The sequence below is a fragment of the Lissotriton vulgaris genome, chromosome 8 (genome assembly GCF_964263255.1).
Source record: "Lissotriton vulgaris chromosome 8, aLisVul1.2, whole genome shotgun sequence".
In the NCBI taxonomy this organism is placed as follows: domain Eukaryota; kingdom Metazoa; phylum Chordata; class Amphibia; order Caudata; family Salamandridae; genus Lissotriton; species Lissotriton vulgaris.
In genome coordinates, this window is record NC_141696.1 from 878,593,359 (window position 1) to 878,619,986 (window position 26,628).

At 44.2% G+C, this 26,628-nt stretch overlaps 1 protein-coding gene across 2 annotated transcripts in view; it reads left to right on the top strand.

The window, feature by feature from the left end:
- The window catches only part of CLDN10 (claudin 10), a 388,360-nt gene extending 361,990 nt beyond the window's left edge, over positions 1–26,370 (top strand). The window contains exon 5 of one of the 2 annotated variants that reach the window (XM_086933398.1): positions 25,892–26,370. In XM_086933398.1, the coding sequence (XP_086789524.1) occupies positions 25,892–26,018 (127 nt within the window). In that variant the 3' untranslated portion in view covers positions 26,019–26,370. The remainder of the gene's footprint in view (positions 1–25,891) is intronic. The other variant, XM_086933399.1, reaches the window with a different exon arrangement.
- Positions 26,371–26,628: the final 258 nt, after the last annotated feature.

Genomic DNA, 26,628 nt, shown 5'->3' on the forward strand with positions numbered 1-26,628 from the left:
GAGACTCGAGTGTTACTGAGTCTAACTGTGGGAAGTGGGCTAGGTGTTATGAGGCGACTCCTCTACTTAAGCTGCTGGATAATGTCCTTGAGGGAGTGGGTCCGAGTCAATGCCCGGAAAAGATGTGTAGATTTTGTTTACCTTAAGGAAGAAGAAATCAGCCAGATCGTTACATCGGGAGGGCACATTAGGGTTGGCGATTGGTGGGGGTGGAAGCGTAGTTAGGCTTTTTACCGTTTGGTACATTTCTTTGGGCTTACATTTGGCCGACATTATTTTGTCATTGTAATAAATCGATTGTGTCCGTTTTATTCCCCATTTGTAGGCTCCAATGGCCTCCCTGTAAGTGGCTTTGTCCTTAGCAGTGTAGCTCAGGCGCCACTTTCTTTCCAGCCTCTTACAGATGCGCTTTTTGTCTCTAAGTTCTTCTGAGTACCAGGGCGCTGTTTTCTGATGTCTTTTTGAGCTAGTAGTGCGGTGGGGTAATATGGAGTCTAGTGAATTTGTGATCCAATTGTCGTATTCTCTGTTACCTTTAGAGGGATCACCATTAAGCACAGGCCCAGTTTTGGTAAGAATGTTGGTCCAGTCGTCCAGACATAGTTTGGACCAATTACTCATTCTGCGGGGGATGTGGGAGGGTGGAACACATTTGTGCGTAGTCCAGGTGAGTGGGATCAGGAAGTTATCAGTCCATGGAAGACGAATGATAGTGCCAATTGTTAACTGTGTGCAGTTGCTGAAAACAGGGTCTAGTAGGTGGCCTTTTATGTGCGAAGGGGAGGAGACAAGCTGCTCTAGTTCGACTGCCGCTAAGCTGGCCGTCATCTCTGTGGCGACGCTGTCCTGTGTATTATCGGAGTGTATGTTGAGGTCGCCCAGTAGTGTGAAATTTGCCGGTGAAGTAATTAGTTCGGCCACAGCAGAAGGTAGCGCTGTCTGGAACTGTTTGAGTGCTCCAGGAGGCCGGTAGATGAGAATGCCAGTGAAGCTTTGTTAGGGGAGAATTCGATGACAAAGTGCATGCTCTCACAGTCTGCAATGGACTCCGTAGGGCAGCGACAGGAATAGATGTCTTTATAAATGATAGCAAGCCCCCCGCCTTTCCCCTGGACGCGGTCCAAGCGGGCGATCTGGTAGCCTGGTATAAGGGCTTGTACCAGGTCAGGCACTGAGTCCTGAGTGAGCCATGTTTCAGTCAAAAAGACTATGTCCGGCATGTGCTCACCCAGCAGAATTGATATTTCCAAACTGTGTTTGGGTTGGGATCTGCAGTTTAACAGAAACATGTGGTAGTCCCACAATTCATCTTTGTGAGGAGGACTAATGAGCTCTGTCTTACAATGAGGGCACAGGTGAGGGATCTCCAGGGGGTGAAACTCTTGGCAACATTTAGTTGTTGCAGTGTTCCTCAATTGGTAAACAGAATCAAAGCTATAGTGCCTCTTTATTCCCAGCGAAGGGGGGGGAAGGGTTGGGGGGTGGCCCCTAGCCCCGGCCTGCCGTGGACGGGCGCAGGCGGGCTTGCCTTTGGCGCGCTGACGGCGCGCTGATGGCGCGCCCGCTGTGCGCGGCCGCTGCGCGGCCGGGGGAGGATCATTGTTTTAATGGAGGGGGAGGCGTGGCCTCATGGCAGTGGGCGTGACCTGTGGGCTTCCCCAGGAATGGCGGCAATCGATTCTCCGACCCGCAGCAGCGCTTTCATCGGGTGCGTGGGGAAAACCGAACAGGTTAGGAGGGGGAGTGTCCAGGGGCAAGTGAAACACCACACAGATTAAAAAGTGGTCAGAAATACAATTTTTTAAAAACGAGCGTTACTCCCGGATTTCCGCCTCAGGAGTTGGTTCCAACTAATGCGCGCGTTGAAGAGGAGGCGCGACTTATATAGTTAAGAGGGGCGTGGCCTCACGGCAGTGGGCGTGGGCTGTGGGCTTCCCCGGGAATGGCGGCAATCGATTCTCCGACCTGCAGCGGCGCTTTAATCGGGTGCGCGGGGAGAACCGAACAGGTTGGGAGGGGGAGCGTCCAGGGGCAAGTGAAACACCACACAGATTAAAAAGCGGTCACAAATACAATTTTTAAAAACCAAGCATTACTCCCGGCTTTCCGCCTCAGGAGTTGGTTCGCCGGACTCTCACAGATCTGTTGATCTGTGAGAGTCCGGCGGATGCTTGCCTGGAATGCGTCGCAAGTGATTGCTTGTGATTGAGATTAAGCCAAGCATTCCTTCCATCACCTTATTCATTGTTCCAGGAGATGCCCTCAGTGTGACAGGTAGATCCGGATGTAGGTTCCATGTTCACTGTGCAGTAGGGCTCAAGCTAGGTTCACTGAACTAAAATCTCATGATACCAAAATATCGTGAGCAAAATATTGGTGTAAAAAATATACTCATCCCATACTTATAATGGGAAGTGCAAAAATATTGAAAAAAATATTGTAATAAATATTAAATTTAGTTTGTTAAATATAGATAAGTTAAAATAATACTTATTAAATATATTAAATAGTAACATTAATTTAAAAAAGGATGTAATATGTATTTGAACAAATAAGACAAATAAACTTAGTTACAAAAAAGTTAAAACACATATATAATGGCAAATACATATATATTACACATATCTACTTAAAAAACAATTATTAAACAAATAATTTTAATTTATATTTTAATTTCAACATATTTAATGAAAATATAACAAATGTATATATATATGTATGTCTGTATGTATGCATATATATATATATATATATATATATATATATATATATATATATATATATATATATTAACTGAAAAAACCATAGGTTTCACACATGTTATAGTTAGCTAGATATTTCACTCATACAAAACCATTGAAATCCCCCCGTTATCGTTAGTTCAGCTATCTATAACTCGCGCGCACACAATGCACTGCTGATGACGTCACATATTACATCACTCATGACATGGTCAGTGACATCACTCATAACGGGGAAATTGGTTTTGTATGAGTGAAATGTCTATCTAACTATAACATTTGTGAAACCTATGGTTTTTTCAGTGAAATTCTAAGGTTTTTTAAATGCTAATTCCTAACTATAACGTGGCTGAAACCTATGGCTTTTTCGGTGAATTTCTAAGGTTTTTCAAATGCTAATTGCTAACTATAATGTGGCTAAAACCTATGGTTTTTTCAGTGAATTTCAAAGGTTTTGTAAATGATAATTTTTAAATGTATTAATTGTTATATTTTTTATACTGATTTACAACATAATTTTATATTTATTTTTAAATATTTTATTTTTTAAATTACATTACATATTTTTAATATGAATTGATTTTTTTTTAAATATTGAAATTGTAATATATATTTTATATATTTTTTTAATTTATATATATTTTATATAGCAGGCAATGATATCCTATGGAAGGAAATTCAAGTTTCTGTAACTACGCTTAGAATTACTTTTCAGAATTAGTAGTGGGCTGAAAGATGCAGCACTGAGGTCTCTCCTGATAACAGGTTAGTAAATCGGAATTCGGAGTTTGGCTATTTTTAGAGGAACTTTTAAAGTTCTAAAACTCCACACTTAAAAATTTTTCCAAGGGAATCCAGTCAATGTTAGCCTATGGAAGGAAATTCAAGGTACTGTAACTATGATTAGAATTACTTTTCATGATCAGTAGTGGGCTGAAAGATGCAGCACTGATGTCTCTCCTGATAACAGGTCAGTAAATCGGAATTCGTTGTTCGCCTGATTTTTGAGGAATTTTTTAACGTTCCAATAACGTTCCAAAACTCCACACTTAGAAAAATTTCCAAGGGAAACCAGTCAATGTTAGCCTATGGAAGGAAATTCAAGTTACTGTAAGTATGGTTTAAATTACTTTTTAGGATCAGCAGTGGGCTGAAAGATGCAGCACTGAGGTCTCTCCTGATAACAGGTCAGTAAATCGGAATTCGTAGTTCGGCTGATATTTGAGGAATTTTTTAAAATTCCAAAATTCCACACTTAGAAGAATTTCCAAGTAAAACCAGTCAATGTTAGCCCATGGAAGGACATTCAAATTACTGTAACTACAATTAGAATTACTTTTCAGGTTCAGTAGTGTGATGAAAGATACAGCACTGAGGTCTCTCCTGATAACAGGTGAGTAAATCGGAATTCGTAATTTGGCTGATTTTAGAGGAATATTTTGCTCTATAGTGAAAGAAGGGGGAGGCGCCTGAGGTGATATGTGTGCAAACACGCCCTGTGGCGCGTTTTAGGTTGGGGAATTAATCCCTTTTCAATCCTGAGGTCCCCTGTGAGCAAACTACCCCACCACATTCCTCCAGTATGCGCAGGAAAGCTGTGTTGCAGAGAGCTGTTTACAACACTCTGCAACACAGCTCCGTGGCGCTTACTGGAGGTACCTGTTGGACTAGTTGGACCCTAGGGGACCTCTGGATTGAAGAGGAATTCATTCCCCAACTTAAAACACGCCAGAGGGCATGTTTGCACTCATATCACCTCAAGCCCTGCCCCCTACCTTCACCACTGTGCAAAAGCACCCTGTAGCGTGTTCTAAATTGGGGGATTAAGACCCCTTGCATACTGGGGGTCCCTGGGGGCCAACTAGCCCACCAGGAACCTCCAGTATGCGCCAGGGGGCTGCGTTACAGAGAGGTGTAAAAAGGGGCGTGGCCTCATTACACCTCTCTGCAACGCAGTCCCCTGGCGCGTTTGCAGAGGGGTAACTAATTTCCCTTGCATACTGGGGCTCCCTGGGGGGCAACTAGCCCACCAGGAACCTCCAGTATGCGCAAGGTGGCTGCGTTGCAGAGAGGTGTAATGAAGCCACACCCATTTTTGCACCTCTCTGCAACGCAGCCCCCTGGCGCATTTGCAGAGGAGGAACTAATTCCCCTTGCATACTGGGGGTCCCTGGGGGCCAACTAGCCCACCAGGAACTTCCAGTATGCTCCAAGGGGCTGCGTTGCAGAGAGGTGTAATGAGGATACGCCCCTGTTTAGACCTCTCTGCAACGCTCCCCCCTAGGGCATTTTGAGAGGAGGAACTAATTCCCGTAGCATACTAGGGGTCCCTGGGGCCTAACTAGCCCTCCAGGAAAACTCCAGTATGCGCCAGGGGGCTGTGTTGCAGAGAGGTGTTCTGAGGCCATGCCCCTTTTTACACCTCTCTGTAATGCAGCCCCTGGCGCATTTGCAGAGAGGGAACTAATTCCTCTTGTATACTGGGGGTCCCTGGGGGCCAACTAGCCCACCAGGAACCTCCAGTGTGGGCCATGGGGCTGCGTTGCAGAGAGGTGTTCTGAGGCCACACCCCTTTTTATACCTCTCTCCAACGCAGCCCCCTGGCGCATACTGGAGGTTCCTGGTGGGCAAGTTGGCCCCCAGGGACGCCTAGTATGCAAGGGGAATTAGTTTCCCCTCTGCAAAAGCGCCAGGGGGTGCGTTTGCAGATGCGGGGATGCGGGGGGCCGTGAGCCCCCCGCATACTTAATATTAATGCCCCGGTGGGTGGCGGTCCTCGGGCGCGGGGGACCTTAGAGACCCCATCATGAATTTGCAAGACCCGGGGGGGTGGCGTTCCGGGGCTGTAGAGGGGCCGTGTGCCTCCACTATTATAATTTTTATTACACCAGTGCACTGCTCAGTAAGAACTTGCACATCATACAATAGTGGAGAGACTATTATGGTGTATTCAAATCTATATCGCAGCTGTTGTAAAAAAATGATGTAACATCGGTGAGGCGCTGTGGCATATGTATGCTGATACATCATTAGAGTCATGTGATGGCATGCTTTTAAAGGGAGCACAGAACCTTGTGATGACTAATTGCCTCACCTGTGAGAAAGGCTCATTGGAGCTGAAACGTTTGGAGAATGAGAGCAGGCTGCTGTCTAAAAATAAAAGCAATGTTTTCCAAGGAAGTGGGCTTCGGCACTTTCTCTTCTGTGATTAAATATATATATATATATATATATATATATATATATATATATATATATATATATATATATATATATATATATATATCTATTACCTACTGGCGGTCGCCAGTAGGTATACATAGTTAGGATTTTTTTTAATAGGGATTTCTGAAAATTCTATGTTGAATAACTTTGGCGTTGATGGACGGAATTGGCTGAAATTTTCAGGAAAATGGCACATTTCGTTTCTGAGCGTCCCCTGAAAGTTTCGGGGTGTTTCGTCAAGCGGGGGCCGAGAAAAAAGAGGGGTCCCAAAACATGTTTTTAACATTGAGTTTTCCATAGGGCGGTTGGACTCAATTTTAGCTCGAACGGCTGAATGGATTTCCACAAAACTTGGCAAAATTGCAGGGATTGGTATCCCGATGTGCCTTTGCTATGTCTCAAGATATATGCTCCAGTGGTTTTTACGAAAAATAACTTTGCACAATATATATTGGGCTACATTGGGCTATATATATATGTTAGAGCCCAAATGTAGCCCAATGTAGCCCAAAGATGGCCACCAGAGACAAAAAAAACCAAATGTAGCCCAAATATCAGCCAGATGTAGCCCAACTATAGCCCAGTGACAGAATGCCCCAGAGTGTTCTAAAGAACAACTAGAGCGCTAACAGTCTTACTTATGACAAAAGTATGGCACACCTGAAGTCATCTTGATTGGAATAAAGTGTTAACACTTAAAACATTTAATTTGCAAAGGAACAAAATGAGGGGGTTCATTTTGCCATAGAAATTATGATTAGTGTTGAAGAAAGAAAAATTAGGGCACATTTTGAGTGACTTCTCAAATCCTCTTATATTTCATTAAAAAAATTCTGATATGCAGTCTCCCAAGATGGCCACCAGAGACAAAAGAGCCCAAATGCAGCCCAAATATCAGCCAGATGTAGCCCGACTATAGCCCAATGACAGAATGTCCCCGAGTGTTCTAAAGAACAACTAGAACGCTAACAGTCTTACTTATGACAAAAGTATGGCACACCTGAAGTCATCTTGATTGGAATAAAGTGGTAACACTTAATACATTTAATTTGAAAAGTAACAAAATGAGGGGTTTCATTTTGCCATAGAAATGTTATATATATATATATATATATATATATATATATATATATATATATTACCTACTGACGGTCGCCAGTAGGTATATATAGTTAGGATTTTTTTGAATAGGGATTTCTGAAAATTCTATGTTGAATAACTTTGGCGTTGATGGACGGAATTGGCTGAAATTTTTAGGAAAATGGCACATTTTGTTTCTAAGCGTCCCCTGAAAGCTTGGGGGGGTTTCGTCAAGCGGGGGCCGAGAAAAAAGGGGGATCCCAAAACGTGTTTTTAACATTGAGTTTTCCATAGGGCGGTTGGACTCACTTTTAGCTCGAACGGCTGAATGGATTTCTATGAAACTTGGCAAAATTGTAGAGACTGTTTGCCTGATGTGCCTTTGCTAGGTCTCAAGATATGTGCTCCAGTGGATTTTGAGAAATTAACGTTAAAAAATATATATATCTGTGACAGCGTCCCGGTTAGCGCCCCGGTTCGCGTACCAGACGCGTAACGGAACTTCACGAGGAGAAGCGTATTGGCTCTCCGGTGACTGTCAACATTCTAAACAGTCTGGAGCGGCCGCCATCTTGTCTCTCGGTAGGATCGAGAGACAAGAGGTGGAAATAAACGAAGGGGGAAATGAATGAAAGGGGGCAAGGTAGACCCCTTCTGACCCCCTAGGATTGATGTGGGGGCTATTAAAGGGCCCCGCGGGACAAAAAAATAAAATAATTTTTTTTTCGATTTTTCGCGGTGGAAGCGCTACCCGGTAGGCGAACCGGGTAGCGTAACGGGAGTCCGCCATCTTGTGTTTCGGACGAATTTAGTCACAAGATGGAGGATAAACAATGTTGGGAATGGGTATAAGGGGGCACGGGAGACATATCCTGACCCCCCAGGTTTTCTGAGGGTGGCTGAGGAGGCCCATATATCTAAACATTTTCGCACGGTTAGCGCCCGGTCCGCGCACCGGGTAGCGTTGCAGAAAGCGAAACAAGGGGAAAACCTAGGGAAAAGTAAAATAATACTTTAGAGTGCTTTGAGGTAGGGTAGCTCTGAATAGAGCTGTTGCGTTGTGTGGGTGATGTAAGTACCAACATGTAGGTACCAATGAAGAGTCTAAAATTCAATGTACATTCAATGTGGATTGCGGGTGCGCGATATATAGTTAGTGCAACTAACTATATATGCGAATTTCAATGGTTTTGTGTGAGTAAAATAAGGTTTTGTAAATGCCAATTCCTAACTATATATGGTCTATAACCTATGGTTTTTTCAGTGAATATATATATATATATATATATATAATAACACCAACTTCTGCCTGTTGTACAAAGAGCCACTAGACGGGTGAGTGATATGTCAAACTTCTTTAATGCAGGGTACAGCAAGGGCATTGCTTTCCAGCACAGAAATATAGTCCGGTTTAAGCCAATGCGTTTCGTGATCTTGTCACTTCTTCAAAGGCTCCGGAACAGTACAAACACAGGTGATAATCCACACTTCATTTTATTCATTCCCGCCCAGATGTGCGTGGCCACTCGAGGCATCATGGAACTTGAAGTGTTTTTGTTTAACGACAGTGGGCCCCCGTGTGGATGCTGTAATAACTTCAAATAAAACCACAGTGGGTTGCGGTAGAAGGCATCGAGTCCCCACATGTACATCTCATTCCTGCAAAAACCGTCTCCTGTCTACTTCTTGGTGGCGTCGATTGACGTTATCACAGGAATGCCGAACCGGCATCAGGGCTCCCTCTGTTACTCAGGCCGAGCCGCAATATACAAAACACGGGAAACATCCTTTACAACGCAACTTTTACCACGCAATGCTATTACAACGCAGGTTTCACAGCTAAAACCATTACAACGCATTGCGCTGGGGGGGGGCTCTAGGATAGGGAATAGATTTAATTTACTATCCAACACCTTCCCTAGTGTCCACGGGGACTGGAGTTGGAATAGTAAATCAAACTATTCACTATCCAGCACCCCAAAGCGCTATGAGTTGTAATGGTATGCGTAGTAAAACCTGCGTTGTAACAGCATGTGTGGTAAAAGCATGCGTTGTAACGTCATACATCCACAAAACACCCAACTTCTGACTGTTGTAGAAAGAGCCACTAGACGGGTGAGTAATATGCCAAACTTCTTTAATGCGGGGTACAGCAAGGGCAATCCTTTCCAGCACAGAAATATAGTCCGGTTTAAGCCGACGTGTTTCGTGATCTTATCATTTCTTCAAAGGCTCTGGAACAGTACCAACACAGGTGATAATCCGCACTTCATTTTATTCATTCCCGCCCAGATGGGCGTGGCCACTCGAGGCATCTTGGAACTTGAAGTGTTTTTGTTTAACCACAGTGGGCCCCGTGTGGATGCTGTAATAACTTCAAAGAAAACCACAGTGGGTTGCGGTGGAGGGCATCGAGTCCCCGCATGTACATCTCATTCCTGCAAAAACCGGCTCCTGTCTCCTTCTTGGTGGCGTCGATTGACGTCATCACGGGAATGCCGAACCGGCATCAGGGCTCCCTCTGCGACTCAGGCCGAGCCGCAATATACAAAACACCAACTTCTGCCTGTTGTAGAAAAAGCCACTAGACGGGTGAGTGATATGCCAAACTTCTTTAATGCAGGGTACAGTGAGGGCATTGCTTTCCAGCACAGAAATATAGTCCGGTTTAAGCTGACGCGTTTCGTGATCTTGTCACTTCTTCAAAGGCTCCGGAACAGTACCAACACAGGTGATAATCTGCACTTCCTTTTATTAATTCCCGCCCAGATGGGCGTGGCAAGTCAAGGCATCTTGGAACTTGAAGTGTTTTTGTTTAACCACAGTGGGCCCTAGTGTAGATGCTGTAATAACTTCAAATAAAACCACAGTGGGTTGCGGTGGAAGGCATTGAGTCCCCGCATGTACATCTCATTCCTGCAAAACCCGGCTCCTGTCTCCTTCTTGGTGGCGTCGATTGACGTCATCACAGGAATGCCGAACCGGCATCAGGGCTCCCTCTGCGACTCAGGCTGAGCCACAATATACAAAACACCAACTTCTGCCTGTTGTAGAAAGAGCCACTAGACGGGTGAGTGATATGCCAAACTTCTTTAATGCAGGGTACAGCGAGGGCATTGCTTTCCAGCACAGAAATATAGTCTAGTTTAAGCCGACGCGTTTTGTGATCTTGTCACTTCTTCAAAGGCTCCGGAACAGTACCAACACAGGTGATAATCCGCACTTCATTTTATTCATTCCCGCCCAGATGGGCGTGGCCACTCGAGGCATCTTGGAACTTGAGAGTCAGTTTGGACGTATCGGCCCTGCCGATCGGTCCCAGGTATTGGAACTCTTTCCCTACCCGGTTTCTTGTTTCACTGACCCGGTTTACTCCAACGCACGCAACAGGACAGCTATCACACTTGGGTGGATGTCACCGACCTCCATGTCTGACAAACACAAAGCTAGGGCACAGCCAGAATCCATGACGCAGCCACCCTCCGTCACACTAAAGTGCACAGGAACAATCATCGCATACCTAAATACAGAGTGCAGACGTTAGTATTATAACCTTTAACACAGGGGGCCTTCATACTCCACGCAAACGATACGCAACGATACGCAACATACTCATACATTAAGAGTCAAAATTCACAAATAGCATTTCTGCAAGAGACACATCTCACAGTGCCATAAATCAATAAACTATGGGCCAGATGGCACGGAACCATATGTGCCACTTCATACTCTGCATATGCACTAGGCGCACTGGTCTGGGTCCACCCGAGCACTCCTTTTCAAGAGAGTGGTGGACAAAGAGGGTAGATTTGCATTGCTGGAGGGGCTCTTAGATGGGCAATCCATCCCACTGGGTAGCATATATGCCCTGAATATTGAACAGGACAGGTTCTGGGAATCGGTTACAGGGGTTCTAGCCCAATTCGCATCTATCCCATGGATCCTAGGGGCTACTATAATCGCACGCTCAATCTTGCACTAGACAGATCTCACTTGCCACCGCCACATTCTTCCGCTCCAAAACAGACGGAGCCCTTTCAAAGTTGGGTCACGCACTGGGCATTAGTAGACGCATGGAGAGCACACTACCCTCTATCATGACTCTACCCGTTCCACTCCTTCCGCACAACCTACAAATCCGATTAGACAGATTTTTATGCTCCCCATCACTGATTCCCAAAGTTCAGCACATGGATACTTAGGCTGTGTAATTTCTGACCACGATGCACATATCTTACGCATTCATTTGAGGCCCCTTCATCCCCCGGTGCCTACTTGTCTCCTCCCACGCGACTGTCTGACAGACCAAGTGTTCAAGCACGACCATGAACAAAACATACAGGACTACTTTACCAACAACGTGGGGACTGCCACTTCCAAATTAAGAGAATGGGACGCATTCAAGGTAGTGGCTCGGGGAGCATGCATTAAACAGATAGTAGGGGTGAAACACACACTAGAACTAACACTCACCACTACCGAACTAAAGTTAGCTACCCTCACAAGATGAGAAGATGCAAATGCTGTGACGGCGACACAGGTGGCGGGGGCCAAAACACCGTACTCTACTGCCATGGTAGACTTACGCAAATACAACTTTAGAGCCTACGCCACTCAAATGCATAAGGAGAGAGATCAAACGGGCACACTCCTAGCATGGCTAGCAGAACAGGACACTGACACAAAACCCATCACTGAGATAATAGACCCCTCCGGTAACTTATTGCGCTCCCAAATTGATATCTTATGTGCATTCCAGAATTATTATACCACGATTTACCTCACCCCGACACAGCTGAGACAGGAGGCGATAAGCCACTTTCTGGACCCACTACCTATCCCACACATTACGGAATCAGAGAAAACCACACTAGACGCCAAAATAACACCGACTGATGTCACCCATGCGACCCTTGTGCTACCGCAGAACAAGGCACCGGGTCTTGATGGTCTACCTCTTGAATATTACAGCACCTTCTCCTCACTGCTAGACCATCATCTATGCTTTTGCGAGTCGGTCATAGTAACGTTCCTAAAACCACACGAGACCCACAACAATTGTCTTCTTACCGCCCTATCAAGCTCCTCTCAGCCTCCTGCAAAATACTGGAGAAAATTCTGGCGGATAGGTATGAACAAATTCTGCGACCCCTAGTCCACCTGGACCAGTGCAGGTTTGTACCCGGCAGAAAAACGTCCCAAAACATCCGTCGCTTGTTCCACATTCAGGATCAAGTGGGAGATACGCACCCTAACGTGGCCTGCTTAATTTTAGACCGTGAAAAGGCCTTTGATACCCTCACGTGGCCATACGTTTTTGCCGTTCTACAACGAGCAGGAATAGGTCCAACTCTCTTAACTTACACTCAGCTTCTCTACACCAAGCTTAAATCTCGTAGTCAAATGGGCCGATACATATTGCCACCATTCAATGTGGAGAGAGGTACAAGACAAGGGTGCCCACTATTGCCCCTGATCTTTGCCCTGGCGGTAGAACCTCTGGCAATATGATTACGCCAGGAGGGCTCCGAAATGGGGCATCCCCATAGCAGACACCGTCCATAGCGTCTCCCTGTATGCGGACGACCTCCTACTATACATCCGAGATATCACTGCAGACCTCACACCCATCTGGAAAATCCTGACAGAGCTCGCGGAGGAGTCAGGACTTAAAATTGGGAAAAATCTGCAATCTACCCACTGCACCCAAACCTTGTACCGCAGGAGGTACGAATTGGTACGCAGAGCCTACCCTGGAGCACAAACGCCCTCGATATCTCGGCATCCCCCTGCACCACTCCCCCGCCGACATTTATGAGGGCAATCATCGCAACGGGTGAAACACATATGACTCGGGCCCGGTCCCTGCCCCAGAACTCCGTCGCCTGCTGCTCTCAGGTACCAAACTACGATGGACATATCCGTTGCAGGTATCGGTGGCCCGTCGATGTATGCAAAGAATCCACCGCATGTCGGCAGAGACCCCACACTACTCCCCTCAGCTGCCGCGTCAAGTGTCAAGGAACACACGTTTTAAAAACCTACAGTTTTATGTCCTAAATAGAGCGTATCAAACACCAACACGCCTACAGCGCTTCAACCCGGACACCCAATTTCTCTGCCCCAGATGTCACTCACCAGACGCACACTTTCGTCACATGTTCTGGAGCTGACCCACCATACAACCATACTGGTCTATAGTCCTGGGGACACTCAAATAACTCACAGGTCTTACTGTCTGAATATTCCAAAGACCAAAGACACACAAAGGGCCCGTCCGCTTCGCGACACTAGCAACACTCTTAGCTAAAAGAAGTATCGCCATGAAATGGCGAACCACAATGGGCCCCCCGATAGAGGCATGGGTGGGAGCGGTACAGAAATGGGCGATAGCAGAAGAAGAAACACTACAGGAGGAGGAGGTGAAGGGACTACGAAAACATCCCATATCTATTATAACACCAGTTCAAGCAATTACATACGTGTACTGACCCAAGCACTTCACAACACAACTCAATAGACCTGGAAGCACAAACCTCAAACAGGAGTACACATGACACCTCCCCCATGCACAAAAGCTCCACAGTGCACTGCACTGTATACTGCAACTGGCATCTTTGCCCCAATGATAGCCAGTAAACAACGCTGTGACACACCTACAGCCTTTAGTGGACGTGACCCAGACGCCCTACCCGATGCACACACCCTGACTGCCCCCCTCAATGCACCCCCAGTTTATTCTCCCCAGTTCCCCCTGACAACACTTTACAGAGAGAATAAGTGGACTGTAACAAAAGATACCCCCTCAGAGTGCAGGATGTATGCCCTACGGCTGAACAGCAACACTACTGTTGCTCAAATAAGTACAAGATGTAATGTGATTTTATTGCAAAACTGTTAATAAAAATATATATTTTTTAAATATATCACATGTGTCTTTAGGTTTGGGCAGTGTGGGAGCTCAGTCACAACTCACATCCAGACTATGGCATCTCTCGTTCATAGTCTAATTTCCAGCAGTGAAGTTAGGGCAACATAGGATTTCAGTTGTCCTATTCATGCTGTTATTATTAAAATGTATTTCCTGTTTTTCTATAGCAGACTACCCCTGGGGTGTTTGGGCATTTAACAATTAATAATAGCTGCGACGGATAACAGATGATAGAACAAGAAACAGGACTGGGAGTTAACAAGGGGCAAGGTTGGGAAGCAGGTCTGTATCTCAGGTTTTTTTTATTCCTGGAGAGTAAATAGATAAATAGAATGCGTTTCGTCATTGTGGCTGCTTGGACAGTTGAAAACAAAGGTTTTGGGATCCGTCCCCTTCACTTTTTTCTTTGTTTTGATGCAATATGTGTCAAAACGGCATGAGTACATGAACTTTTTGCCACCTTTTCGACCTAATTAATGTGAGCTCAGAATGATAGTAGTTCTACCATTGGATGTCTGATGAACCCCTATTGTTTTTAGCCTTCCAATTGCTTCTCTTTGTTCCTCCATTATTTTATTCATTTATTTAAAACTTTATTCGAGGACTAGGTATCCATAAAATTGCATAATAAAATATGCATGCACGCAAGCAATGTGAACAATAGCCTAGGATACCAACTCCCGCAAAGTAACATACGGAAAGTACATCAAGCAACATGGCAAGTCTACACAGGGTTCATAAGCTAACGAGCTCGTCTTGCTGCCCTCAAGAATGTACCTAAATAAATTATCACTTCATCATCCATAAGTTAAAAGAATACATTTGAAGCTTCTCTAAAATTGATAATATAATGTCTTGTGTACATGATATAAGATCCACAGAAAAATGTGAAATGAAGCATCGTTTGTGCAGGCTTCCTATCTCAGGGACATGACAGGGAATCAAGAATAGAACTGTAGCCCAATAGGAAACATAGCATATATTTCAGTGTGCCTGCCCTGTTGTGGAATAATAAGCTTAGTTCCCAACGCCCCATGTCATGTGTCCCGCAATCTGGACCGAAGACACAGAGGGGTTCATTTACAAGCCCTTTGCGCCACCAGCACATCACTTTTCATATGTGAAAAAGAGACGTACCCGCGACGCAAAGGTCTTGTAAATAAGTCCCAGAGTTCATAAAAGCAGCCACACTTGTCTTTCGCCTCTGTAGTCGTTCTTTCAGTATCAGCTAAATCATACAGGGCCTGGCGCATCTGCTTTATGTTCACATTTAGGTGCGATTGTGGGTCTATACATTTTTGCTGTAAATTGACTGTGCACCGACTAGATTCCACACTGGCAAGCCACGGGATTTCACAGCCTCTGTCGCAACTGAGGCCGTCCTTAATACTAACTCTAGTAAGGCTCGCCTCCTCGTTTTTCCAAACAGACATCCATAGTACGCTTGGCTGGCCTATTATGTAGTATTCAATATACGGAATACCTTGTGTTCTATGACAGATTAAGTTAGAGGATGAGATGTAAAATTTACTTACCTTCGGTAACATAATATCTGGTAGGGACAAAGTCTAGCCGCAGATTCTTTGGGGCAGATTTATGATAACTGGCGCATCCCCAGGGATGCGCCAGTTATTTTGCGCCGCTGCTCCGACACCCATGGTGCGCCGCATTTACAATGCGGCACACAATGGGGCAAAAACGGCACAGATGCGTGACGCATCTGTGCCGTAAAGGTGGCGCATTGCTGGAGTTGCGTCGCAAGCGCGACGCAACTCCAGCAAGGCTCGGGGGTGCCCCATCTTCACAATGCTGCGTCAAGACCTACGCCTGCTTCAAGCAGGCGCAGGGTTTTGACACAGCATTGGCCTGAAAGTGACTGAGTGCAATCTTATAGATTTCACACAGCCACTTTTGCAAGGCGCACCTGCCCCGAAACGCCCACAAGTGGCGCAGGGCTTTACAACGTGACGCATCTGCCTAGATGCGTCACGTTATAATGGGTCGTAAGGATGCGCCACGTTTACGCCGCAGTTGCGTGACGCAAACGTGGCGCATTCCCATCATAAATCTGCCCCATTAACTTTCATATTCTCCCCAGGAGCTAGTCTGGATCCAAAAATATTTTCAGTAGTACCTCTGCGGCCCGGGGGATGGTGTTTTTAGGGACATCAGATGTGATGTTCGTTAAAACAGTATAGGGTTATTCATATATAAAATAATTAAAAGTGGTGCCAAGACAGAGCCTTGTCTGACACTACGGAAGATGCCTGCCCCAGGCATGAGCTCCCCAGCTGTGGGTACTCCAACCGTAGCCATCATGACCTTGTGCAAATATGTGAGAAACTGCACAAGTGCTTCATCCAAACCCTGTGAGAGAAGATTTGACCACAGCTTTGAGCAATTAATGCAGTCAAATGCTGATGTCAGGTCCATAAAAGCCAAATACAGAGAGGATTGCTTCGCAATTGTAAATTTCCTAATGATTAAAGATAGATTTAAACATTGTTCTGTCGTGTCAGCTCGGTTCCTAAAGCCTTATTGACACGGATACAAAATGGACTTTTCATCTGCCCACTCTCTTATTCTATTATAGAGGACTTTCCACGTATGCTCGACTGATGGCGTCTTCCACCTCACTCAAGGTCACTTGAAATACCCCATAGATATGCTCCAATATTGTGGTGCTTTGGGCTTGAGTAGCGGCATACATTATGCTAAAATGGGTTGCCCAGGCATCACTGGCGATATGGCAGGTTGGCCCCTCCACTGAGATAGTATCCACCTGAGCAGTCATAGCTTTTGGGGTACTCTATCATGTGTTCTCCGAACCTCAACACTCCTGCTTTGGAATGAGTTTTTCTTTGGGAGCTGAAAATTAAAAACTTTTGGGTGTTTTAAAACCCCAAACTGTGTTTACCCAGAGACACGTGAAGGTTCTGCGTGTATGAACCTACATTAAAAGACGTCGCTTTTCTTTATTAACAAAGTATGTACATTATAAGTGTGTAGCATAAATTAGGTGAGAGATTACAAGGCCCAGTTGGCAGAGCGGAAAACTGCCAGAAAAATACAAGAGAGGAAATGTTGTCAGGTAATAAGATCATCAAATTGACACTTTGGGCGATATTGATGCAGGAGTTCTTTCTGACCTTATTTTCCTGCAGCATGCTGTCCCCTGGCAGTACCTACTAGAACACTCTTCTCAGGACTACAGACTGCTGGATCTAATTTTAAGCTTGCTTCCCACCTTTCCTTCCTGCAGCCAGCCCAGGCCCGACTGCTGTGATCACTGTGCATAAGAAGTGCTCTCTTCATGCGCTGGCCCAGTAGTCTAGCCCGTCTAGCTGCATACTTGAAAGAGTTACTTCGTCAGAAGGAGGTGGGAGATAATTGATCTCTTTTTTGGGAGGGGCAGCTTCACTAGCTTCCCAGGTCCCCCCCTAAGGGTGAAGAGTATGGGAAGACCCTCCATTGGAGGTTGTGACACTCAAGTGCTGAACTTTGGAGAATACACTAACATCACTGAATCAATTTTCAAGAGACCTCACCATTCCCAGTGAGTGAGTCCATGAGCAGCATGTTCCATTCTACCTTCCAAATATCGCACAAATCTTTCCACTTACCAAATCTTAGCTATCGCCAAATTTTTTCAATGTCTGCAAATGCAACAGGTGTACAGTAAGGACCGTTTAAGCACTAAGGGGCACATGCATCATTGCACCCGTTTGCGATTCCTAAATTGCGAAAATTAAGGAATCGCAATTTAGAAATCGCAAACGGCAATGCATGATTAATTCGCAAATATTTTTGCGATTTCTTAATTTTCCTTAATTGCGATTCAAATTTTGCGAATCGCAATTAAGGAAAACCTTCCCATTGATTCCTATGGGCCAAAAGGCCCATAGGAATCAATGGGAAGGCATTAACATTTTGCGATTTTCATTTTGCGAATCGCAATTTGTTAATGCATTTCAAGGGTGCTGAGGGGGGTCCAAAGGACCCCCCCTGCACCCTTGAAATGTTATTTTAAGTGCAAGTTTCACACACATATGTCCAAAGGACATGTGTGTGTGTAACATGACACTTTCAAAAATTCTTTTTTGAGCATTTTTGAAAGATTTCGCAAATTAACACGAGGTTCACTCTTGTGTTAATTTACTCCCCCTATTTGCCAATTCGCATTTTTTTAAACATTCATGCATTGCATTTAAGGAATAGCAAAAATGCGATTCCTTAAATGCAATCGCATTTTTAGAAAACGCAAAAAATTGCGATCTCTAAAAAATTGTTTAATGCATCCCAAATAGTGATTTTGGAATCGCAAACGGACGAATTTTGCGATTCGTACCATTTGCGACTCCAAAATCGCTTGATGCATGTGCCCCTAAGGGCCTAATTTATGGGGAATTAGCGTAGGGCAGCACTGCAAGTCATTTTTGCTGCGCTGCCCTATGCCAATGTGAAAGGGCAGGAATGCACCGTATTTATGAAATACAGTGATTCTTGTCCTTTCCCCTTGTACTGCCACTCAATTTGTTGCCTAGCACTAATGTAGGCACCCTTGCACCATAGTGGAAGGGTATCTGCGATGTATGCAGAATTGTGTTTCTGCAGTAAGGAGAGCCTTCCTGCACAAAACAATCCTGAGAGCCGTTTCCCTCTTTTTATGTGTGGTGCAGAATGCAGCACACATGGAAAGAGGTGCGATACCAACATTTCTCCTTGTTACACCTGCTCTGGGGAGGTGTAAGGAACTGTCCCAGGTTTACGTGATTATGTATATCTGGGGCAGCATCAAAATCCTTGGGTGTTGCATGGGAAAACCAACCACAATGCACTTGGAAGGCCTACCTGGCACAGTGTAAGGATGACGCGCTGCATCGCATTTCTCACGATTTATGAGGCCACTCAAAGCCACGCTCGGTGGCTTTTCATGGCTTCATAAATCTTTCTGAGACACCTGAATCACGCCTGTACCTCTTTACATGGTGCAAAACTGATGCGGGGCTCTCTTAAATAAGCCCTCAAGTAAACCGAAGCCCAACTTCGCGGTGGAAGTATAGACAGGAATCAGATGTTTCTTGCCTATTTCAAAACCAGAGATCACTGACATAACACAGAAATTCAAGTTTAAGGGCAGTTGACATGTTATTGAGTAGTTATGGACCAGATTCTCTTCATTTGTTTGCAGGAAAAAGGGTGGCAAGGGCTGTGTAGCTCCATCTTCTAACTTCCGGCAGCACAAACTCAGTGCATATTCATATCACACATTCTAATCGACAGTTATGAAATATGCACACTATTTCTGGAATTCCTGAAATATCAAAAGCCTTTCCTATTGCACTGCTGGGCCCCAGACAGGGCTAGCGGAGTAACCTCTCTGTCCAGGCTCTTGGATGAGCATCTGTACTAAGTTAGGGATGAGTGTGCTTAAAGCTGCTATTGAGGGGTGGAATGAAGTCCTCTGCAGAAGAGAGATGTAAAGCCTTTGAGGTAAAAAAGGAATCAAATGGAACAGCCTTGCAAGGTATGGCTCTCATAGACCGCTATTAGTTTAAATGGCTGGATGCTAAAACCAGTATTTTACTGCTAGGATTTCACAACAGTGGGTAACAGAACCCTGTAATTTACTATTACTGCTTCATAAATAAATAATATTAATAATAATAATAGCATTTGCAGAGTGCAAACAGCTACCTCAAGCAGAGGTGTCCCGACGCTACGTGGTCACTGCAGGTGAGGGAGGTCCAACCGAGGTGTTAGCATTGGCTGGAGAGCCAAGTCTTCAAGGTATTTCTGAACTCACGGTCAGACTTGATCTGGCGCATATGGGAAGGCAGGGAGTTCCACAGTCTGGCTGCCCCCACTGTGAAGGACCTACCTCCCATACGGGACTTAGCATAATGAGGTACACAAAGCAGGTGATGGGAATGGGATCTCAGCATGCTTTTTTGTTGATACAGGCAAAGCCTGCACTTAATATATCCCGGGCCGCTATCTTGCAAAGCACAAAAGGCCAGAGTTAGGGATCTGAACTCTATCATTTCAGCTACAGGTAGCTAGTAAAGGGAATCCAGGCGGCTCTGGCTGGGCTCTGTGACAGCCTGTCAGAGCATTGCTGGACAGTTGGAAAAACAGCTTTGGAGGAGAAGGAGTGAAATGCAGACACTGGTGGGCATGGGGGTTGTTGACATAATGTCAGGATTTATTTTTTACATATAGGACAGAAAAGAGAGGCCACATTCTGTATGGTTTTAACCTCACTTCTCTGCCCCTATGTAGAGTCTGAAAGCAGGGGCACATGGTTTTGGGGGCCACACATAACATGAAATTATAACTGGGTAAAAAGTAAATAAAAGGGATGTTTTTCACCTTGGGGATCTGATTGAATTCATAGACCACTCAAGCTTTGCTCATGTTCTTTATTTGATGCCACTCAGACCCCCTCAGTGAAAAACATCCATTATAAACTGCAATTAAATCACAGCAATGAGAAACACAGTTTGGTTCCCACTTCTGTGACGTCACAAGGTTCAGTCCTTTACTCCATGCTTATTTTTTTTGTTTACTATACCACATTCATAAAAGCCTGTTCTAAATATCTAATGGGTTTCGAAACCCATGGTAGCATAACTTTATAGGTGGAGAACTGTGAATAACAGGGATATATTTCACCTCATGGTTTGAATGACATTATGGATAACTCTAGCTTTAATCTTGTGGTCTCTTTCATGTCACTCAGAATCCTATTGTGAAAAAAATTCCCATCTATAATTCTATATATTATACAGGGGTGCATGCAATCACCGTATAAAAACCTGGATCTAATTTCTTTGTTAGAGATAGAGATGAGTTGTGACATGTAATATAATAATGTCACATGTGATAAGGAAATGACCGCCCCCCAATGTAACAGCTTATTACAGTTGAGCTGTGACATCATAATGGCTGCTGCAAAAAGAACTATTGATGGACAGAATGCGGAACAATGTCATACATTCACCCCAGTACAGAGATTTGGGCCTAAATCCATTGTTTTGTTGCTCATCATGCCATTTCCGCTTGGACCCAGCCATATGCAAATCAGTCTTGACCCTGCGCCCAATGGGAACTGTCCAACCCGAACTGCCAGGCCAGATCCTCCCTGGACTGGAAACAAGCATCCTAGGACCGGTTTCGGGGTTTCACCCCTCTTCAGCCAGGAGAGCTTGATTCCAGTGGCATGGAGAGCGCGGAACTCACGTCTGAGCATACCCGTCCCACTCGAGGTGACAAATGCAAAAAGAACTATTGATGGACAGTATGCAGAATAATGCTATATATTCACCCCAGTACAAAGTTCTGGGCCTAAATCCATCGTTTTTTTGCTCACTATGCCATTCCAGTTTGGACCCAGCCGTATGCAAATCAGTCTTGACCCTGCACCCAATGGGAACAGGCCACCCCGAACTGCCAGGCGAGATACTCCCTGGGCTGGAAACAAGCATCCTAGGACCGGTTTAGGGATTTCACCCCTCTTCAGCCAGGATATGATGATTCCAGTGGCATGGAGAGCATGGGACTCACGTCTGAGCATACCCGTCCCACTCGGAGTGACAAATGAAAAAAGAACTATTGACGGACAGAATGCAGAACAATGTCATACATTCACCCCAGTACAGAGATCTGGGTCTAAAACCATCGTTTTTTTGATCACCATGCCATTCCAATTTGAACCCAGCCATATGCAAATCAGTCTTGACCCTGCGCCCAATGGGAACAGTCCAGCCCGAACTGCCAGGCCAGAACCTCCCTGAACTGGAAACAAGCATCTTCAGCCAAGATAGCTTGATTTCAGTGGCATGGAGAGCACAGGATTCACGTCTGAAAATACCCATCCCACTCGGGGTGACAAATGGCTGCTGCCAGAGACAGCAGCTAAGGAGAAAGGCAAGTCACTGAGCATCATTGCAGCTTCTCAGAATCAAAATGAGGTTTGGATTTTCATCCCTCTGCTCTGTTTTTCTAAGTTGAACAATGTTCAGTAGACGGGAGAAATTTAAGGCATTACGTTTGTTGTTTGTGCTCTGTAGTCCATTACAGGAAAGAAAGACTCTGCATGTTACTATTCATTCTGACCTATAGCCTTTCTTTTAATTTGATTTACATTAAACTGATTCTAAGATGATCTGCAACAAATTACTACCAAATTTTAGATTTAGTTTTGCACTTTTGATTTCCCTTTTATTCTTTATGTCTGCAACCAAACTATCTCTTGCACATGAAAGAGCACAACACCCGGGACTTAAGTGGTTTGCGGGAAGGATGGTGTTGTGACCATTTCTTATAAGCGATAAAATACTCTCTGCCATTTGTTAAAAGGGTATTGCAATTCGCCCCAGTGTTCCATGACCTTATAATGTAACTCTGCTGCTGGCTTTTCCTCTATGTGGTCACAGAACTTTTAGGTGACTCACAATATCTTTGTAGTATACTGCAAGGGATACTTTACCCTCTGTATTCTTTTACATCCAATCCAAAATGTAAGACCTAATATGCTGCCAATCAGATAGAAACCACAATTTAAAGGTAGCATTTCTCTGATACACGTTTAGCCCATCCATTTCAGGCTCTTGTAGAAATACTGGGTGGAAAAAGAAACAGTTACTTATTTGTAACTTTAGTTTTCCAGTATTAGTATCTTTTATAGATTCACATGTTTAAGTCATCTCCGTTGTCAAGCAGGGAGTCCCGCAGTAAACTTAGGGGCATATTTATGAGAGGCTTCTGCCATTGTTGCACCACTAATTTTGACACGATGGCGGCGCTCGAAGCATTCCATATTTACAAGATGACGCATTTACCCAAATGCGTCAGTTTTTTAACTCCTGCGTTGGAAAAAAGCTGTGCCTAAACCAGCAGTGCTATGCACAGATTAAAATATGCAAAGAAGACGTTCCCCTGCAAAATGTAAAATAAATCTAATGTAGTGATATTTATGGTATTGTTGATGTGTAACGCATCATCAACAAACAATGCAGGAGCATGAAATGTGGCAACATTTCTACACATGGGCAACCCAGGCATAGGAAATGACGCAAGGGCGGTGGTATGAAAAGATAAACCACACAAAACAATTTGGCAAGCTCAACTATGCCATGGAGGTGGACATTCTGCAGCTGAGAGTCACGAGGAGACCATAATCACAACGTAGGCAGCAAAGGAAAAAGGATTGTGTGTTCCGGCAGCGCATATCCTTCATTGACCTCTGGGAGGCTGAGGTCATCAAAGTTCACAGACTCAGAGCAGAGTCTATTATTCAAGTGCTCCACAAGATTGGGCCACATCTTGACCCACCAACTCCCAGGCCAAATAACATCCCTCCACAGGTCATACTGATGGCAGTGCTCCTGTGCTGGCATCTGGTTCCTTCCAGATCACAACAGCCAGAGCGGCAGGAATATCCCATCCATCATTTTCGGAATTTCTACCCTCTGTCATGGATGCTATCATCAGGCTCCAACCCCAGTACCTCCTTTTTCTCCAAGACCCAACAACAACAGCTGGACACCAAACAAGACGTCTATTCCATTGCATGATTCTCCCTTGTGTTAGGTGTCATTTATTACACACATGTGCAACTGGTTCTCCCTGCCGAAACAACCCACCTGTACAGGAACCGGATGCACACTACATCTACTACATCAACGTCCAGGCCATCATGGACCATCTGGAGATGTTCACCAAATTGCTGGCCAAATACCCTGGAAGTGCCCATGATGCCTACATATTCCAGCACGGTATCATCGATGAGTGCTTCCAGAATGGGTGACAAGGGAATGGCGTACTTGTTGATAAGGAAATCTGACGTATACCCCATACCAACTGAAAGTTTGAAACATATGACATATTAAGAGTGCACACAATGGTTAATATATTTTAAAATGTTTTTTTATTTTAAGCATATGGCTACCATGCCTTGCCAGCAGAGTGTTTTCATTTCTATTTGTTTTTGTGGCTTGGAATAAATATTTGAAGAAATATAACTATCATGTCAGCTTGCTAAGCCCAGTCCAATTGCATTGGTCAGGGCTTGTTATCAGATTGTGAAGTTGGGAGAAAACCACGGTCACTGCTCAGCTTTGAATGACATTGTGGTCGGGGCAGCCTAAGTTTAAGAACTTGTTTTGATTTGGAAAGACTACGAATAATAATTTGAACGCCAGACTGATGTTTGAGCATGGATTGCAGGGCACATTTATTAAAATGTATACTATCCACCTCTCTCTGTCGTGCCACATTTAATGGAAATGACAATCTATCGATTCTGCAGATCTACAGAACAAAGATTTAAAATGCCATTCAAGTACTTAACTTTTGTTCAGTAAACAAAAAAAACCATGAACTCTATTATATTCTATGCGACAATGTTCGTAGGTAAAAATATGTGGTATAAATATGTGGCACAAATAAGACATGTTGCAGTATGAATTTGGTTGCTAAATTGCCCTGAAAATAAACTGTTACCTCTGGCTTTTTCCCATCATCCATGCTATGCAGTGCCTCATAATGGCAAACAACGAGAAAATAACACAGCAGGCAGCCATGGGACCAAGTACTATGGAAGAAAGCCATAGAAAGGATACCATTGGCCAAGAAGTCAAACTCTAAACCAGAGAACAGTCTCAGGCTTCACACTGACGAAGTCAGTGCATTCTTTCTCCTCCGTCATAGTGCCTTTGCGCAGGCTGCAGGCAAGGATATGTGTACGTGTGTGATATTTGTTGACACCTATTTTCCCTCATTTGTCTCTGTTATTTCATTTTCGTTGCACTCTTACAAAGCCAGAAGCTGTGCTAGAACACATATATTGTATTGTAGTTATATCTAGTGCTTCCCATAACCCTTGCATGGCCTAAAGAGATATACGTGGCACTGTGGTAGCCCTTTGGCAATAAAGTTCTGGAAATATAAACGTGTACATGCTGGACATATCGAAAGGAACTGGTAACGTCCTGCATTTCTGACTATGTGCCTATAGGTGTTTATGCTTACCCAACTCTTCTAGGATGATATCTAAAATATAAGCTGTCTATTCTCATAGGGCCCTATTCACAAAGGTAAATATTTGAGTGTGGTACCTCTTAAAACATTTTCTAGACCCTTCCCTCTTCTACCTCTCTAGTATTCATTTGTAACCCAAATAAAAACTCACATGTCGACCGCTCAAATTAATTTCATATTCCCCTAAACTAATTCCCCACTAATACTGTTTGGGTTCCTGAACAGCGCGCTACCCGCTGAAAAGTGATTCAACACCTCATCAGGGTTAGCAAGCGATATGTAAATGCAAACCCTTCCCTATTATATTCCTCCACTATCCTTTTCAATCCAAATAACAGACAAATATGTCCACAGCTCAAATTAATTTCATATTTCCCTATACTCATTCACCCCTAATCCTTTTTGGGTTCCGGAGTACAACGCTACGAGCCAATAAGCCCTTCAACACCTCATCAAGGGTAGCCAGTGCTATATAAATGCAAACCCTTCCCTCTTCTATCCCTCGACTATCCTTTTTAATCCAAATAACAGACTAACATGTCCACCGCTCAAAATAATTTCATATATCACTATACTAATTCACAAGAATCCTTTTTAGGTTCTGGAATAGCGTGCTACTCGCTGAAAAAGTGATTTGACGCCTCGTCAGTGGTAGTAAGTGCTATATAAATGCAATTACACTTACAATTACAATTTGTGAATACCGAAATGTAGTAAAGTTAGACTTTTGGTCTAACTTTACCTTTGTGAATCAGGCCCATAGGGTATAGTTATGTCAAATATGATAAATAAATGTGAATGCACTGACTAATTTTATATAACCTTTAAAAAAGTCGGTCATGTGGTTATAACTCTCAATGTTGTTTTTCAGAACTGGATATTCTTACAGTGAACGCACATCAGTGATGGCCAATCGCGTAAAAGGACACCAGACAGCTGTAGTGCCGAAAACAGTTCCAAGCTTTCCAGCCAATTTTGATAAAAAGGAATATGTCTAACTGTTCTTCCTTAAAATGAATAGCAAGTTTTTTGGCAGTCTAAATCCCTTAAAGAAGACTCTTTTCAGACTGTAGTCTGGGCACCATACCGGTACTGGGCCTGTTCATATATGACTTATCCTCTCCTGCATTGCACATGCTGTCACCACAAGTTACTGCCCTCAGATGAAGACCAGCTTATTGAGGTCTACTGGTATCCCATGGAGATCCCACCAAAAACAGCAAGATTTGATTCTCCAAAAAATCAAAGGCCACACTTCCAATCTGTTTCATTATGGAGTTATAAGCATTAGCTCATTGTCCAATTTTGTTGTTACATGTACAATAAATTAATTCATGGAATGAAAATATGATCCTTATTCCTAAAGTCTCCTGTCATGGAGGATCACAAATAGATCGACAAACCTGAAATGGCCATGGAGAAACCGGAGATCAAGAGAAGGTTATGGTTTGCTAGTTCAATGTCAGTGGTTAAAGGTACTCGGGTGCTGTAACAAAGGCAGTTTATTCACCCGAATAACTTGTCCAGTTAACAAAGTGTTTTCTGTACAAATTCTTTTTTTTTGTTTTTGCAGACTTCTAAAGCGCAAACTCAACCCGAAGGTATTGG